This window comes from Gallus gallus, chromosome 4, assembly GCF_016699485.2.
Source record: "Gallus gallus isolate bGalGal1 chromosome 4, bGalGal1.mat.broiler.GRCg7b, whole genome shotgun sequence".
Lineage (NCBI taxonomy): Eukaryota > Metazoa > Chordata > Aves > Galliformes > Phasianidae > Gallus > Gallus gallus.
In genome coordinates, this window is record NC_052535.1 from 13,124,038 (window position 1) to 13,141,336 (window position 17,299).

Below are 17,299 nucleotides of genomic sequence, written 5' to 3' on the forward strand. Positions count from 1 at the left end.
TCCAAAGACTGGTACTGCTAAAATTCATCTTTCCCTATCCTACCTCTCCCCAAAGGGAAGGAACACCTCTGGAAAACTTGTACAAACCTATTCCTGAGAAGTATCCACCTGCTACTTTCTGATAGCTTCCTCCTTTTCGGCTGGGAACCACATTCCAAGCAAGGACAGGTGCCACTTGTGTCACTGGTTTTAAGCTTGCCAAAGGAACGGTATGCCTATGTGAAAAACATTCGTGTTAGCAGCGCTGCAAGAATACACTATGTGCAGGAACACAGCAACATATGCTGAAGCAACACTACAAAAAATAAAATAGAAAAAGGCAAAATCATTGACTATAGGGAGCTTTGGGGGAATAAAAAAAATCTTGTTCTCTGAAGTGAAGCACGTATTACTGTCACTTGTATATATTGTACATTAGAAAAGGTAAGGTAGGATTCAGTCCCGATGCTACTGACTTCACAGGTCAAGCCTTCTTTCCCCTACATCAGTATGCTTTCAGAAGTCTATCTGGAAGCAATTAGCAAGACAATTTCTGCAACATGTAGATAAGCTTAATTGCAGATTTGGAGAAGGGCAAATGCTTTGAACAGCAAGGTGGTGAATGTGATGAGACTCGTCATAAACATCCATTATTTTGGGGGATTACAACATAAAAGCTTCTGAAAAACTGGTAGCAGAGAGTAATTTGCTATCTAGGAGTTATGCTCGATCTGCAAAGATTCTTGAGAAGAACAAGACTTCACATAAAGCATCATAACGATTTTTGTTATTATAAGAGAAAAATTGTCCTACAACATCTTAGTTGAAAAGCAATAACCAGCAAGGAAGCAAATCTCCCTCTGGTAGCCACACTTTATTTCAAAGCCTCATTTCTCTTTTCTTCTCAAAGTATCTTAACAACCCTATCTTAACCATCTGTGACTACACAGACTCCACTATAAAAAGTTCAGACATGAAACTGTCACCAGATTGCTTACTTTTCTGCCAGCTCCTCAATGAAAACAGTCACCGTGTTGCCATCCTGCCCAACTTCCTGGATATGAGCATTGTAATACTTACCTCCAGGATCCAGACGCACCTGCAGAAAGAACAAAGGAAGCTCTGAAAAAACTGAACAGTATTGGGGATCAAATACTGTCTACAAACCACTAACAGCGAAAAAGTTCGTAATTCCTAGCTGATCTTATGTTATGAGTTGGGCCCAGAAACATCAAATATTAACAGACCAGGCAAGATAGGCAGCACTGTACTGCTTTAAGAAAGGAAGGAAAAGAAACAGACTTGCAAGCGACATGTAAACTCCTGTAAAACAGGCTGAAGAAGATGGATTCCTGCCTTCTAACTTACTTTCATACACTGTGTCAACCAGATAAGTAACAAGGAGGACCACTATATAAGAACTTGAGCAGAATGAAAAATCAAGCAGGGAAGCTCTAGTGAGCTAGAAAGAGAGTCACTAAATGAGTTGTCAGCACCACCTCAAAGTGATTTTAAGAAGTACACCTTCACTAAACACAATATGGGAACAAAAGGAAAGCTGACTTTGATTTCAGCATTTCCCAGCCACTCCTCACCCATTCTTTCCTCTCAGTTACTTAAAAGAAACCTGCTACGGTACCATTGAGAAGCAGAAGAGTGGACAGACATGCTGGTGACTCCTAGTGAAAATCTAATAGACAACTACCTTAGTTTTGCACACTCTTTGCATTTTGAGCTCCCAGTCCAGAACCTCAGCACTCACATTATTTAAGTCACTGGTTCTCAATGAATTTCCAAGTAGCTTTTCATTCATGCCCAATGCTTAAAGAAAGATCTTTAGAAAGAAATTTAATTAAAAACTAAAATCCAATTTTAATAGCTACAAGGAAGAAAATGAGAAAAGTCCTGGAAGATTCTATGAAGTCATTTCGTGGCTTACCATACTCCATTTGAAGTAGTTTTAGTAATTTACCATAACTGAATCTCCTTTGAGTACTAACCTGACACTTGTCTCCTAAATAGTACTGTCTCCCCGCAAACACCATGTAGTCAGTTTTTTGAAGCTCTAAAAACAAATGAATAAATAAATAAAAAGGAAAAAGCCTATAAAATACTGTTCTTTCTTCAAGTACCCTATAAGTACTTCATGATGGCACCCAACTGCTAATTACAGGCCAATTGCGTTAACATTCCCTACACATATATAAGCATTCCTCACGGTAATGATGAAGTAACTGTAGCTGTTCTTAGACCATTACTACCTAAGTCATAGGAGATTAACAACATCTAGCTGATGAAGTAGTAGACCCACTTACTGCAACGCTTGTGCCCTTTATGATGGTACTGTGTTAATTCAGCATTTAATACCAATCTTAAGTATGATGGACTTGTCTTGCCAGAGTACTAGTATCACTTGACAAAAAGGAGATGTTACCCAGGGAAAAAAAAACAATAGTCCTGTATTCTCTCTTGTTTTCAGGAGTTCAGCCTTTTTTTCCTTCCTCCGTTCTTTGCCCAGGTTCTCTGCATATCAGTACTCAAAGGTAATTAGTTACTATACTCTGTTCCAAGAATTAAACGACCATCATTATTGCTTATGCAATTGTGAAAAATGCTGGAGTTCTTCAGTATGCAAAGCATTCCAGGTCAAATATCAATCATATAACTTCAAAATTCAACTTTCTTGGTAACTTGTTCACACACTAGCCACAGTGTATTGCCATAAAACAGCAACTACTGAAGCCACAAAGACCATGAAATCTCTCTAGGATGCTCAAGCCCAGGAGAGCTGGGAAGCAAGAGAAAATTCATTTCACGTGACATATCTCACTGCTAACATTGAGACTTTCATTATGATGAAACACTGAATCTAAAATAGTGCCTTAGGAGTCCTCAAGCATACCATTAAAAATAAATAACCGTATGCTCAAATTTGGATGACTCCCGACACAACCGAAGAGTAATGCAGAATTCTGCTCCATACTCTGCTTAAGAGTCCTGGTATTTCCTACATCATCATCATTAAGCATCAGGCGCCAGATCTTTAGCAACCTTACAGCCATTATACAGCATCAAAAACAGTACTTGGCATTTGGAAACGAAACCAAGAGATAGCTACTAGTAACAGGATGTATTACCTACAAATTTCAACTGGATTAACCAGTACCCTTCACACCTCAGGTGTGCTGAAAGAAGGTGTCAAAAGCATCAGATTCATAAATTCAATACTGAGCTCACTACAGAAATAGGTCTTGGATTTGTGGATTTTTTGGTTTTAAAGATACCTTTTCTGCTGTCCAGCCAAACATCAAATTCCACATTTCGATAAATCTCTGGGTCCAAAGCTTTTAGCACTTTGTAGGGGAAAGGCATTTTCGAGGAATTTTCTGTAATCTAGAAATAGAGTTGAAATGGACTATCATTTACAAGCACACTTAAAACGTTCAGCATAATCTCTGTTCTACCCACAGCTATGGACCATTTTAAGAAACACACAGATTCCCCAAACTTTCACTTCTACTATATTTGCCTGGAGAATAAAGCCCAACAACATAAACATGAATTTAGGAATTAGGGATTGTTCAGCTCAGAAGCTAAGCTGACAGACCACTGAAAGACCAAAAACAGACTTAAGAGTAGAGTCAGCATTCCTTCAATTCTTTTTGAGTGAAGAGAATCTAGTTAGACCAATGAAGCCATGACTTCCAAATTAGTGGGAATTCCAATTGTTACATCTGGAAACAGGCCTCTAAAGAGTTTTTTAAAACCCATTCCAAAGATATTTACACTATGCTCAAAATGTAAGCAGACTGATTTAAACTACTTGTCAGACACGCAAACAGCAGACCAGGAACTGTCCGCTGAGCTCAATTTCTGGAGGAAAAAAAAAAAACAACAAACCAAAACATCTGCTATAAGAGAACAAGAGAAGCCCAGAAAGGAGCAAGGCTTATCCAATTCAAGAAAAACTGGCAAATATCAGAAGACAGGCAGACAGAAGGGAAAAAAAAGGAAACTGCTTTCAATAAGGTATTTTTAAGTAGAAACATCACCCTAACACGGGTAACATTCTGCAACAACAGGAGGAGAACACACAAAACACCCAACCACACACAAGAAATTCTTCCCTAATTGCCAAACCTTTGCTTCTTCAGTGCCTTGTCTGAACTTATCTTCCACTGGACTGTCAGTATCATTGCCTTCCCAGACATCACCTCTAAACAATTTAAAATAAGATTACAAAAGATGCAATGCATAATTTCTAAGAAGGGTTAAAATCAACTAACTTTTCACAAAACCTATAAAAAAGCACCAGAGTGCCATCAAGTGGCAGATTTTGCGTAAACAAAGGCTGTAAGGGAGCACTGGACAAGTCTTTTCCTAGCTTTAAGAACATGACCTTTGCCACCCCCAACCTCATCCCCTAACAATAGCTGCTATTTGCATTTGGAAAGGATGAAGATGACCCAACTGAATACATCTGAACTCTAGCACTGCTGAGTATTACACCACTCTGCACCAGGCACTACAAAACCAACGTCACCTGAAAGCTTTTTACTAACAGACACACTATGCCTCAAGCCTTTATGGTGGCTGATTAAAGAATACCAAAGTTTTCAGTAGGTATGCTCGCTTCTTCCCCTCACTCCAAGCGATCCAGACAGACTTCAATGATGCCCCCGTTTAATTGTCTATAAGGGGTACAATTCAATTAAGGAAAAAATACAAATAGTTAATTTTCTCAATAAACCATTGCCTATACAAAGCTAAAGACGCTGAGAAGGCTAGTAACTTTCTCAACGAGAGCACTCTGATGACAAAGGGAACAGCTTTATTTACAAGCACTCATTTTACAGTCGCATGCAAATATAACACAGCCAGTAGCAGAGAGTGTCCAATTCCAAGACAGTTTCAAGCTCCAAAGAAAGTACACTGTCTCTTCCACAACACACTTGAGCTTTGAGTCTGTGCCATGAAACACTAATTTAGTACCATGTGCACATTCAAAGGAACTTGGAGATGTCAGCCTACTAATCTACTGCCCTTAGCAAGGTTTTAAACTATTTATTTCAACATTTCCCTGCTACCATACACCCCCCTCATCAAATACTACCTCTTTCCTGATGGATTTCTGGGTATTTTTTCATGAAGACAATTGAAGTTTGTGTCCTCGCTTTCTACACAGCCACTGTTTCTGTGCTTCTTGGAACCACTTCGAAACATCTCAACCGCAGACCTTAATTCTTCCTCATCCATGAGGAACACGTCTTTGTACAGGATCTCATATAACACAGCTGGGCAAACCAAGACAAAGCTCAAAACAAGTTAATATCAGATGCACAACAGCTCCAATTTTCAAGGTAGGCCTATCTTCAAGTAGTATCTACTGTTACAAGACACTACATATATTGAATCCAATTAAAGAGATGATCATAAAATAATTCAGGTGTGAAGAGACATATGGAGGGCATTTGGCTCATTACCCTACTTAACAGATAAGTATACTGAGAGTACGTGTACATTAATACACAAAAAAATTAGCTGCCATCTCTCGCCCTCCCCATCTCTGGAAACCAGAATAAGCACTGCCTATAAACATACAAAAACACACAGTTCTCTTTCATTAATAAAACAAAATACAACACAATAATTTCAAATTTACCCTGGCAAATAGCAGCATTTGCTTGAAATTGTTTTGTATACACAGAGTCATAATGACCATTGCCAGAACAGCACAGTAGTATCTGGGAAAATAAAGAAGAAAAACTTTAAGGATGGAGTGACGTAAAACCTAACACTTCTTACTTAATATTCTAGCTCAAGGCTATGCTATTTCATTCTATAAGCAATGTGAACTTGAGAAAACAGTAAATATTCTAAAGATAAACTGATTATACAGCTCTTTCATATTTAAAACTGGAGCTTATGAATTTATTTACAAACTTTACATCTACTGTATAAACAAAAAACCATTCTTTTATATATCACAATGCATTAAACAATAGTGTTTGTTTCCAGTTCAACTCTGAAACCATCAATTGCTCAAGAGGCAAAATTACCATAAATATCATAAATTAAGTTGCCATTTAAATCCACCATTAAAACACAAACCACCAAATGCAGAATCTATGAAGTACACTGTGTAAGTGCCGAAGACACTTCCACGCTTCCCCACTGGATGGACCAGAAGAGCATCTGTTGCTCTACCCTCAGTAAGTTTCAACAACTTTTGCTCATACTAATCAGCATTACACTGCAGAATGCTGAGAAGTTGCACGCCTTTCGCAACATATGCATTGACACACAAAGTAGATACATGCTATCACATCCCGTCTCAGCACAAGACCATGAATAGGTAACTGCAACTCACAAAAGCCCTTATGCAGCTGTTGTGCAGTGCCAGCAAGGATGCCTCTAGCCATCCAGTAGAAATCTAGATGCTAGAGCTCTTAATTCCATGTGCCTTATGTTGTAGCAACAGTCTCTCATCTCATGGTGAAATATGCAACACCAGAAAGAACTCTATGTGCAGTCTAACAGCAGACAACTTTTAACGAAAGCTCTGGTGGTAAAACCTTTGAGGACAAATGCTCATTTAGACTGTGCTACTTGATTTTTAAAGTTACTGGATTTTGGAATTAAGCTATGCAGAGAAAAAAAAAACATTTTAGGTGCAACTGAAGCCCATATAAAGATAGTAATATTAGCCAAGAACAGAAGAGCTAAAGCTGCACAGATTTCAGAACAGGCTCACCATTTCAGCAAACATAATAGCCCATCCAGAAATCTACAGTGCAGCAACTTCACTGGTAGCACACTTGAACTATTCACATAATTGCATGGGCACATCTATATAAACTCCAGGAAAAAAAAGCAATAGGGGTCAGATGGGATGTAATATAGAGCATTTCTTGTATGCTCCTATTTTTTTTAAGCTGTTCCATTAGCTCTTTCTTATCATTATGTCACCTAAATGAGTCAACTTGTTAGATTAACCCATTTCCCCTCTCCAAGATGAAAACCACATCTCAGCTGACTTTAGATGAGAGGCACCAGGACTGGGGAGAATGCCTTCTCACACATGCTATACTTAGTGTGTACGCTATACTTAGTGTGTATCTCATTCTGCTCGTCAGAAACTCAACCCGGGTATCTCATTGTATCTAGTCAGATCAGCCCCATTTCCACTACAAAGTGTTTTCACTCAGTAAAAATTCAGAAAAATGAAATAGTATTTTGCAATTATGATGTTACCTCTTCACATTAAAATCAGACTCATTTCCAACAACGAGCAGTAGTCATAAAAAGATCAATAGGGGAACAGCACACAATTCATCCTCAGTAGCAAAGCTACTACAATTTGATTAACTCTTGTGCAAATACTGTGTTTTTGCCACGAGAAGTCAGCTTCGGGAGTTTGTTCTTGAATGCACAAGCAAAGACTGAGTTAGAGCACAATTCCAGTGGCAAGTTTTCACAACTAAGTGGGACTGGAGGTATCTAAGAGTCAGGGGTAGAGGTAAGAAATTGCCTCAGTTCTCCTCACCTTGTCTTCAAAGCCATTGTCTGTAGCATAAGTGGGTGGCCTTCCAGGGTACCGGTACAGAATAAAGTCTCGACTAGGTAAGCAGAGGAAAAAAAAAAGTCTTGAAAGAGTGCACTTCTAGAAGTGTATTATGAAGAAGACTGAAGGGAGCAGTCTGGATATTCCACTGCTGCTTAACAGAGAAACACTCAAGCAGAACATTTCCCCTGATAAACGAGTGCTATCATAAAGCAATAGCTAGATGAGCAAACGATACTTATCTTGCAGAAGAGCATCTGGAAAGGACAGCTACATCTAATCACATATTATTACACCTATCATATTAGATCAGGTACTGATGCCAATGGCAGGGTGCCCAACCAGTACAACAATTACATTCAGATGATCCATCACACTTCAGAAGGATTGCAACTTCAACACAGAAAACTGGTTAAGTCTTGCAGAAGTTCCATTTGCTCTTTCAGTAAGGAAACAGAATCAGTCTGCATATAAAGTGTTCTTCCTTTTATTCAATGGAAATTCAACGTGCTGTACAGGGACAGCAGCAATTCTCAATTCTTCAACCACTGAAAGGCAACACTTTACTCAGTTTAACATTAGTGAAAGAATAACAAACATTGCTGAAAACTAACCTGCCCCTTAATTCACACTATCAGAACAGGGGCTGTGATGGCACCCATTTACAAGTTAATTGAATTAACTTCTTTAGGGTTCCATTCTTACTATGTCTCATAAACGAGCACTCCAGTAACAAACAAAAGGTTCTGGAGAAAAAGGCCAGAACTCAATTCAGAGTTCAAAACAAAATGAAACTTAAGAGAGAAAGACTTACTTGTAGATCACTGATAAAGCACTTATTTCCAGCTGGCCAGCACTTTCCTATGTGGGATTAGGAGATTACAAGAGGTAGCAGAGCCATCTTCAACACTAGGAACTCTATACTAGGTATCCATTGTATTGAAACAACAATAAAATTTATTTAAGTTTATTCAGATAAATTCAGTTAGATAAAGCAAATAAACAATGGACTGAGAGTTGAGACATTAGGATTTCCAGGAAAATAAAGATTTCTTTCTCCAACGTGGAATGGCCATGGTTACCAAACCAATGGCTAAAGGTAGTGCCACTTCTGGCAGCCACTCTTAAAGACATCACTCAAGAATTGTGGGTTTTCAGGTTTTTTAGTTTTTTCAATTTTTATTTTTAATTTTTATTTTTAGTAAGCACTGTTTCAGAGACCGCAGCATTCACCATACTTTCTAGAGTCTAAAGAAACAAGAATTAGAACTGTAGATTTCAAACCTGAGGTTAAGGAAGAAGAAAAGGAGTTGCAGAGTCCAATAACGATACGGTATACAGCCCATATTTTCCTTTTTTTTTTTTTTAAAAAAAAAAGGAAATTGCAGTTACAAATAAGGCCTACAAACAGGCCTCAACATTATTTTCCAGTCTGCAGAGATAGCTTCTTTGCACCCACACAAATTCACCACTAAAACAAATACACACATATATGAATGCTCATTACAAAACATAATGTTCCCAATGGAAATGAAACCCCAGTGCTGATGTCTATCTAGTGAAAAACAAAAAACAAACAGTATTGAAAACATCATCCAACTACTTCCCTGTTCTGGTCACCTCAGATTTTAATATCTACGCAAGTGCTACATCGTTCTTACCTTTGGATCTCCCAGTCGTTCAAGGTATTTCTCAAATGACCCCTCCACATACTTTCAAAAAAAACAAAGAAGAAAATAAGGACTTTGGAAAAGTAAACAAACAAACAAACAAAAACGTTTAAACCTAAACACTGTGTCAAACAAACATCATCACTGGCTGTTGAACAGGACATCCACTGCTGGCTGAGAGAGCAGAGCTATGCAGACAGCAAACACAGCACTGGCTTCCCAAGTCCTATCCCCTCGGGCTCTGAAGGGCTGTGGTCTGCCACGGAAATTACTTCAGCTGTTCCCTGCCTCAGGGCACGGGGACGATTCGGGTGTATCAGGGTGGAGATACCAAGAGGTCCTTAGAAACTTATGAACGTGAGTCTGAATAACACTCAGCGATTCATTTCCCTGCTAGATTAAGCACTTAAACTGACTGCAGGGAAAGGAAAAAAAAAAAAAAAAAACCCATAACCCTACAACTGCACAACCCAAGAAAACATCTCTCAGCTGTTCTGTATTCGTTTCTCAGCACCTGAATTGTGCAATCGTTAATTAAAAAGTCTCAGCCTCAGCTGCAGGCAGGTGCCTCTCTGGCCGAAGGGTGGCTGCAAGTAAGCAAGGCACAAAACGTAAGGCACGTTAGAAAAGTTGCTGTAAAAAATCCGAGAATTATAAAAACAAAACTGTTCTACAGTGGACCAAAGAACATTACCCACTACTTGTGTTTCCAAGGGAAACCTGGAACCCCATACCAGCCCAGAACACTACCGGGACTGAGAGCTATCTGCTGCTGACACCTGTGGGTCCTCTGTAGGTAACTCCTGTCTGCAACGAGCAAATAGCAGAAGCACCTCAACGCTGTTAGGATTGTGACAGCTCTACAAGGTTTCTCACATGATTAATTCTACATTGCTTGTGCCACAGATGACGTCCTATATGCGTAACTGGTACCCTCCGGTCACCTAGTGAGTAGTTCAGGTACTAGCAGCTTTATGACTGCAGGAGGTCCAGCACCACGAGGTGACACGGGGCACGTCCCAGCCGCACCGGGCTGAGGGCAGCACCCGCTGCCGCTCCGTCTCACAGCACGCATATACGGGGTGCTCACGGCCAAATCCCCCGCTATTTCCAATGTACGTACGCAGAAGTGGACACACACACGCAAATAAAAAAAAAAAAAAATTAGTACTTACGGATTCAAAGTTACGCTGATTTTGCCTCATAAACGAGACGCAAGCTTTCCTCACCTCCATGTGATGAATTTGGCACAAAAACAGCTGAAAAACAACGTTACATGAGAACGAAGGAGAAAGTCGCGGAGCTCACTTAACGCCGGGGTCGCTTCCCTCGCCGCTCCCGAAGGCCGGCAGCGCCAGGCGTCGCACCTGGGGACGGGGCGGCCCCACACGCGCTCCCGCCCGGGGCGCATCCCCCCCTGAGCCGACCCCGGCCCGCCGAGGGCCCCACCTGCTCCGAGATGGCTCTGAAGAGGCAGGAGGCGTCCTTAGCCGTCAGCTTGCGGTACAGGCCGAGGCTGCCCAGGTACTCGTCCATGGTCACCTCGCTGAGCGACTTCTGCCCGAAGTACTTCTTCCAACCCTTCTGCATCGTGCCGGGAAGACGGCGGGGCCGACGCTCCGCGCATAGCACTGGGGGCGGCGCCGGCCGCCAATGAGGGTCGACGCTCGGCGCGCCCAGGTGCGGCCGCTCCCGCTCTCGGGCCCGCCTGGAGCGCGGGGGGCTCTCGTGCCCGGCTCCGTACGGGGGCCGCTGCTGCCTGCCCCGTGCTGCTGCCTGCCCCCTGCTGGGGGGTGCGCGGCGGACCTCGGGGAGCCCCAGCGGGCTACGGCGTCTCGGTGCGGTTAGGGAAACGCCTATACCTGCTCGTAACTTGCTACTAGAAGCTACACTCGTGCATGAGAAGCACCGGTTCAGGAGTTTGTTTTGCTTGTCTTAAGCAAAGCAAGGAAACCCCCAAACAAGGTAGTGCTAGGATGGGCCACCAGCACCACCTCCACACGCAGTTCTCTAGCACTGCAGACCAAGTAGCCCGCGTGGACGTTGTGAAGTTTAAATCCTCTTTGCTTTTAAAAATATTTACCGATAGAGCGATGGCACCAAAACAGTTGAATTTCCTTCCTTTAAATGGGGAGCTCCGGGCAGCATCGAGCAACCAAGGCGTTCGCCTCACCGCAGCCAAACTCATAACGATGTGATAACGCGCCCTTTCAGCCCCATTCTCCTCCCACCGCCACGGTTTACTCTGAAAGCAGCAGTTAATTGCCCACGCCCAGGCCTCTCACTCAGTTCAGCACGTTCCCCTTACACTTCTCACTTCTTAAATTCTCCTTCCACTCCTACAGTAACCACGTGAAACGAGAGCTGAAGGCATCCGCAGAACCCAGCAGGGACACCGAGGAGGACGTTTCCAGTAGCACGAGGCAATGAGAGCGCAGACACCGCTACGGGCAGGCGCTCTCAGGGAAGAAACAACTTAGCTTGTCCTCTGTAGGGGCATTACCGACGCCCTGAGGTTTCGGCGAGGTTCTATCTGCTGGCCCATGGAGACACCCGGGCCCCTGACTGAACAAGCCCATACACTGGCATGCAAGGCTAACTTAGCCATGTTACTCAGTCTGTTCGCCTGCCTCATCTTTGTTCAGGAAGTGAACGGAAAGAACAAAAGCTGTATTTTTCAGTACATATTCCAAAATATCATTAAAGCATATACATAAAATCAAGAATAAGCTGTACTTATGAATTAGTTTTGTATGCTTTTTTAGTGAGTAATTCTCACAGAAATACATGACTTGCACAGAGAAGTTTGTGAACTACTCACAGACAGCACACGTTCTGTTGCAGACACTATTTATTACCAACATTGTGGTTGTGAAAAAAAATGCCCCTTAATCCTGCAAAATAAACTTCTGTCTTGTTTCTTTCACATGTTCAAAGTAACCCAACTGAACTGGGAGAAGATCAAACCCAACCACGCACAAACAGCTGGCACTGTCTTCCTCTACATACGCGTTAACATTTGTCCAAGATTACTGTCCTTAGAGTGAAATGGAGCCCTGGGAGCACTGCTGCTGTGTACACAGTCACTTACAGGGAGATTTTACAAAAGCTGATCCTTCTGCAGCAAAATTCTAAATTGTGGATTACCCTTTCAAGGCAAACAATGAAAACAATACATGAAACTTGCAAAAGGAAGAAGCAAAGGATTCTTTCTTTCTCTAAACCATGGTTTGATCTAGCTTCAGCCTTAACAGTAGCAAAAGCAAATGAGACTGGATGCTAGATGTGTTCTGTCCAATATTCACCACTTGGATCATCAGGATTTACATTCACAGGGCTCCAGCTGAATGAAACAGTATTTCACATTTTTCATTGATGCAAACTTCTTAGGTCAGGTATTTCACTCTTCATTTCTTCTAGGACATCTCTTGCTTGCCTGACCAGCAACTCCTCTAGAATGGATGTGTTTATATTAGCAAATAAATAAACTAATCCAGAAGTCCACATTTGCTTCTTCTTCTACCACATCAGTCAATTTGGAGTTCATACTCTTCCTCTTCTTTTTGGCACTGTGCTCTTTGTGCTCTTTTAAGTATAAATATAGATTACTTTGAACTGGAACTGAACTGGAAACCATCACTTGATATTAACAGGCATTTTCTTTGAGTTTGTCCCAGCTGGTGGAATCTTTAAGCATGGAAGGTCTCACTAAGAGATGAGAATGGTTTTATTATGGCCTTTTTATTCCTCAAAATTGTTTATTCAAACCCAACAACTTTATCCAAAAACAAAGCAAACTTTTCTGGTTGTCCAGGAGGAAAAGGTTTCAGAGTTGATAAGTCCATTGACTGCAGTGTCTCCACAAGTGTGCTGTAAAAGTTGAAGAAACAAAAAACAAAAAATATTCATCCCGAAGGAGACTTCCCTCCCCTGCCCCCAATTTTCTTTCTCTCATACTACTTTAACACTGAAACAGAAATAAGGGCATATGCTGAAAGGAAGAAGAGACTGCAAAATTTAGTGAGCCCCAGCCCTAACTGGAAGAACACACCTCAACATATATCACAACTTTCATGGGCCAACTCAGCTCTGACTTTTTAGTCTTCTGCAGCCACGGAAGACTGAATAAGGCCTTAGAATCTTTCCCAATATGGTTTATGGTGAATTAATCCCATCTGAACACATGGCATAGTCCTCCACTCAACACATCGATGGAGATAACAGCTAAATCAATCTGTTGGCTTTCAATTATCAGACTGCAAGTAAGTCTCAAATGCTAAGCACTGTTCAAAAATGAAATACAAATGCCTTCCTGTTGCTGAATGACAGACCTTCAGACAAAGCTCTTCTGAAACATGCAAAATTCTATTTGCAGAGCAAAAGAACAAGATGCAGAATAAATAACAGGAATTACATTTCCTCTGCTTTCATTTAAAAGGTTATCTGTTTAGAGTGCAATGGATCATAAACAATCATAAATAAAGAGAAAACAGGGAGACATAGTCAAAACAGGGATAGCAAATGAATCTAATAGAAGCCAGGATGAACACAAACAAAAGGAGCTGTGCTTTTTTTTTCTCTTTTCCCTTAAGTGACAGATAGTAAGTCAGTGAAACTCCCTGTCAAAGGATGTGATGTAGTGAATTCACAAAATCTGGTTAAAAGGACAACTTGCAAAGTACTTGGAAGACAGATGTATTTGAAGTTACAGCACCTGGCTTAGGTTATCCCTGAATCAAACTACTCAAGTATTAGAGGGAAAGTAATAGGAGATGCCATACATCATTGTCCTGCATGTGGCCACTGCAGACAGGATAGTGAGCTTCATGGACTCCTGGCCCATATCAGTAAAGGCCATTCTTATGTTACTTTTTTTCCTAAATACTCCAGATATTTTCATTTTTCTTATGCAGTGAACTTTAGTGCACTTCAGAAGTGGCAAATAGATGGCAATACAATGAAATTGAGTACTAAGTCTGCAAGGAGCAAGTTACTCCTTACAGCTCATGGTTTTCAACTGTTGTCCTGGGTTGTAGCAGCTGCAGGCTTTAAAAAAGAATTAAACAGGAAAGAAAGGACAGAGAAAAGGAGTTAACAAAGTCACAGAATTGTAAGGGTTAAAAGAGACCTCTCAACATCATCAAGTCCAACCCCTCTGCTAAAGCACGTTCCCTATACTAGGTTACACAAGAAGCTATCTTGGCAGGTCCCGAAAGTCTCCACCACCTCTCTGGGCAGCCTGTTCCAGTGCTCCACCATTCTTAAAATAAAGTTCTTTCTCATGTTTTTATTGAACTTCCAGTTTCTGCATTGCTCCTTGTTCTACTGTTGCTTGCCACCGAATAGAGTCTGCTCCCCATCAACTTGACTCCCACACTTCAGATAAACAGTGTTGAGATCCCCTCTCAGCCTTTTCTTCTCCAGACTGAACAGCTCCAGGTCTCTCAGCCTTTTCCTCATACAGGAGATGCTCCAGGCCCCTCATCATCTTTGTGGTCCTCTGCTGGATTCTGTCTTTTCTGAACTGGGGGGCTCAGAACTGGACACAGTATTCTGGATGCAGCCTCACCAGGGTAGAGTAAAAGGAGTAGAATCACCTCCATTGACCTGCTGGACACACCCTCATGACCTGAACCCAGGATACCATTGGCCTTTTTGGTCAGAAGGGCACAATGCTGGATCACAGCCAACCTCTTATGAACCAGGACCCCCAGGTCCTTCTCCTCAGATCACTGCCAGCAGGTTACCCCCTAACCTGTACTGGTGCATATGGCTATTCCTACCCAGGTGCAGGATTCTGTCTATGGAAAAGGTACCAATGGAAAATCCACCTTGCAAATAAACGCAAGACAAGCACTCCTGAGGTCTGCGCCCAGTGAGGAAGCTTACTGAGGTACATGGTTAGTGTGATTTTGTTACAGAGAAAGATGTACATTTTCTTGCTACATTCTCAATACTGTAATAACAGTTATGCTCCTGAGCACTGCATCCAGTGTGACAGCCACAGCAGCTCCATACCTGCAGTTACAATAGAGGACGTGTCCATCTTTGTGGAGCTGACGTGCCAGCTCCAGCTGATGGTTGTCCATCAGCTTCTCATTTATCACCACGAGCAGTGGCTTTCCTTCCTCTAGAGTCTCCAAACAGCTACCTGCACCTGCAGGAGAAGCAGAAGGCAATCAGTGTTTGCAGCAACCGATGAAACATCACCCTACTCGCTCCTGAACACAAACGTTTTATCCATACAACTTCAGCTGTGGACATGAGCATCCAATGCCAGCTCAGCCCGGTGTCTCACAGCGCGGGCCACCACCAGCCTCCCCGCCTGCTCCCAGAAGCACACCTCAGCAACCCGCCAGGCCTCACCTGCGTGGCTTATGACCAGGTCGGCTCTCCGCAGGTCCTCAGCCAGCGACTCCTTGAAGCGGAACACGTCCCGCACGAAGGCCGGGCCGTACTGAGGGGCGGGCTGCAGCGCGCCCCGCCCGATCTGCAGCACCAACTGCCGGCAGCCACGGCTCCGCAGCACCTGCGGTGGAGGAACGGAAGCTGGGGATAGGCCACTGCTCAGGACTGCCGGCTCTCCTTCCACTGCCTCCCACTCCCCGCAGAACGGCTCCCGCTTCCCGCCCTCCGTACAGCTTCGCGCCGCTCCCCACAGCCGCCCCCTCAGCCACCGCGCAGGCGCAGAACTGAGGCACGGCAGCCCGGCCGCGAGGGGCGGGCTGGGACCTTCCTCCTGCCGCCCACCGAACCGGGCGTTCCGCCGCCTCACCTGCTCGGCCGCCGGGGAGGAAACGGCCGCGATCAGCTCGTCGAAGCTGGTGGTGCCCACGGTGACGAAGACGGTCTTCATGACCGGCGACAGTACGCTCCGCCTGCGGTCGAGCTGCGCCTCGGCTGCGGGCAGGCGGACGCCAGAGGGCGCGCCAGAGCCCGTGCAGGCGCTTCCCAAAATGGCGGCCGGCTGAGGGGCGGCTCCCGCTTCCCGGCTCCGCCTGCCGCGCTCCGTTCGGTCCCGCGCGGGCGAAGGGTTGGTACAAGTGCGGGTTTTCACAGAAGAAAGAAATTATTGAAAAAGGGATTCCATTCTATGAGTTTTTCTCTCCACGTGTTGTTTTAGTACTTAGGGTCCAAGTCACTGTAATGGGCCAGGTGGTGGGACCGTTCACAACCTGCCGCTCCCACGTCACAGCCATAGCTGCCTGTTCTTTAAAGGCTGTAGCTGACCCGGGCATGGATGGGAATCGCCGAATTTATCCCATCCCTCCCGTGACACCGACTTGCTTCGAGGATAGCTGCCTTTGTAAATGCCCCTGTCCCCTCTCCCTGCTTCTGTTTCACTCTATTTCCTTCTCTCAAGTTCCTGTGGTGAGAAGAAAGGTGTCTCACTGGAAGAGGAATTACTAGAATTCACTAGATTTAAAAAGCCATTTATTTCACTAGAAAGCACACACTTTTACATACACGAGCACACCTTATACATACATAAGAAAAATGCCATTTTGGTATTTTTTTCAGAGATGACTTTTCCTCACAAAGCAACTAACTAGCCCAGGAGACTTGGTTAATGCAGCTGGAAAGCTTCCAGAATGTGAATGGTACCAACTATTGTCAGTTTATACTTTCTTAGCTCCCTCGGAAAAACTTGCAACTACTTTCTCTTCAGAAGACAAAGTTCGGGAGTTCAATTCTCAAGACTGAATTTGCCTGCTAGGACAGCACTAACAAATACTGCTGCACACTGGTGTAGGTGAGGTCTGGAGCCTTACAGCAGGGACTTCGATAACAGAATGGATGCCTTCCCAGCTGGAGAGCTGAAGCACCATGGAGGGTCCTTGGAGTCATACACTGGAAAGCTAACAGCGAAATGCTCTCAGGGAAACAATCTCGGAGCTTGTTGTTAGTGAAGAAAAGATGAGGTATCTAGAGCAGGTAGACTAGGACAGACACAAAATAGGAAACTAAGGAGTCAGAAGCAAACATTCAAAGTTTGTCATCACCAGCATCCACTGACATTTATCTAAGGTGACCACATCAGTGGGCTGTTGCTTCACTGGTTTCTCAACAAATACTCTTAATTTTG

The 17,299-nt window shown here is 43.2% G+C and overlaps 1 protein-coding gene across 1 annotated transcript in view; it reads right to left on the reverse strand.

The window, feature by feature from the left end:
* Positions 1 to 16,136, reverse strand: part of ALG13 (ALG13, UDP-N-acetylglucosaminyltransferase subunit) — a 29,850-nt gene extending 13,714 nt beyond the window's left edge. The window contains exons 1-16 of the mRNA XM_040699780.2: positions 15,989 to 16,136; positions 15,580 to 15,742; positions 15,232 to 15,370; positions 12,974 to 13,083; positions 10,663 to 11,147; positions 10,389 to 10,472; positions 9,205 to 9,255; positions 8,358 to 8,404; positions 7,526 to 7,598; positions 5,642 to 5,723; positions 5,093 to 5,273; positions 4,120 to 4,195; positions 3,264 to 3,372; positions 1,980 to 2,044; positions 978 to 1,078; positions 88 to 215 (exon numbers count right to left, since the gene is read on the reverse strand). Of these exons, the coding sequence (XP_040555714.1) occupies positions 88 to 215; positions 978 to 1,078; positions 1,980 to 2,044; positions 3,264 to 3,372; positions 4,120 to 4,195; positions 5,093 to 5,273; positions 5,642 to 5,723; positions 7,526 to 7,598; positions 8,358 to 8,404; positions 9,205 to 9,255; positions 10,389 to 10,472; positions 10,663 to 11,147; positions 12,974 to 13,083; positions 15,232 to 15,370; positions 15,580 to 15,742; positions 15,989 to 16,069 (1,975 nt within the window). The 5' untranslated portion in view covers positions 16,070 to 16,136. The remainder of the gene's footprint in view (positions 1 to 87; positions 216 to 977; positions 1,079 to 1,979; positions 2,045 to 3,263; positions 3,373 to 4,119; positions 4,196 to 5,092; positions 5,274 to 5,641; positions 5,724 to 7,525; positions 7,599 to 8,357; positions 8,405 to 9,204; positions 9,256 to 10,388; positions 10,473 to 10,662; positions 11,148 to 12,973; positions 13,084 to 15,231; positions 15,371 to 15,579; positions 15,743 to 15,988) is intronic.
* Positions 16,137 to 17,299: the final 1,163 nt, after the last annotated feature.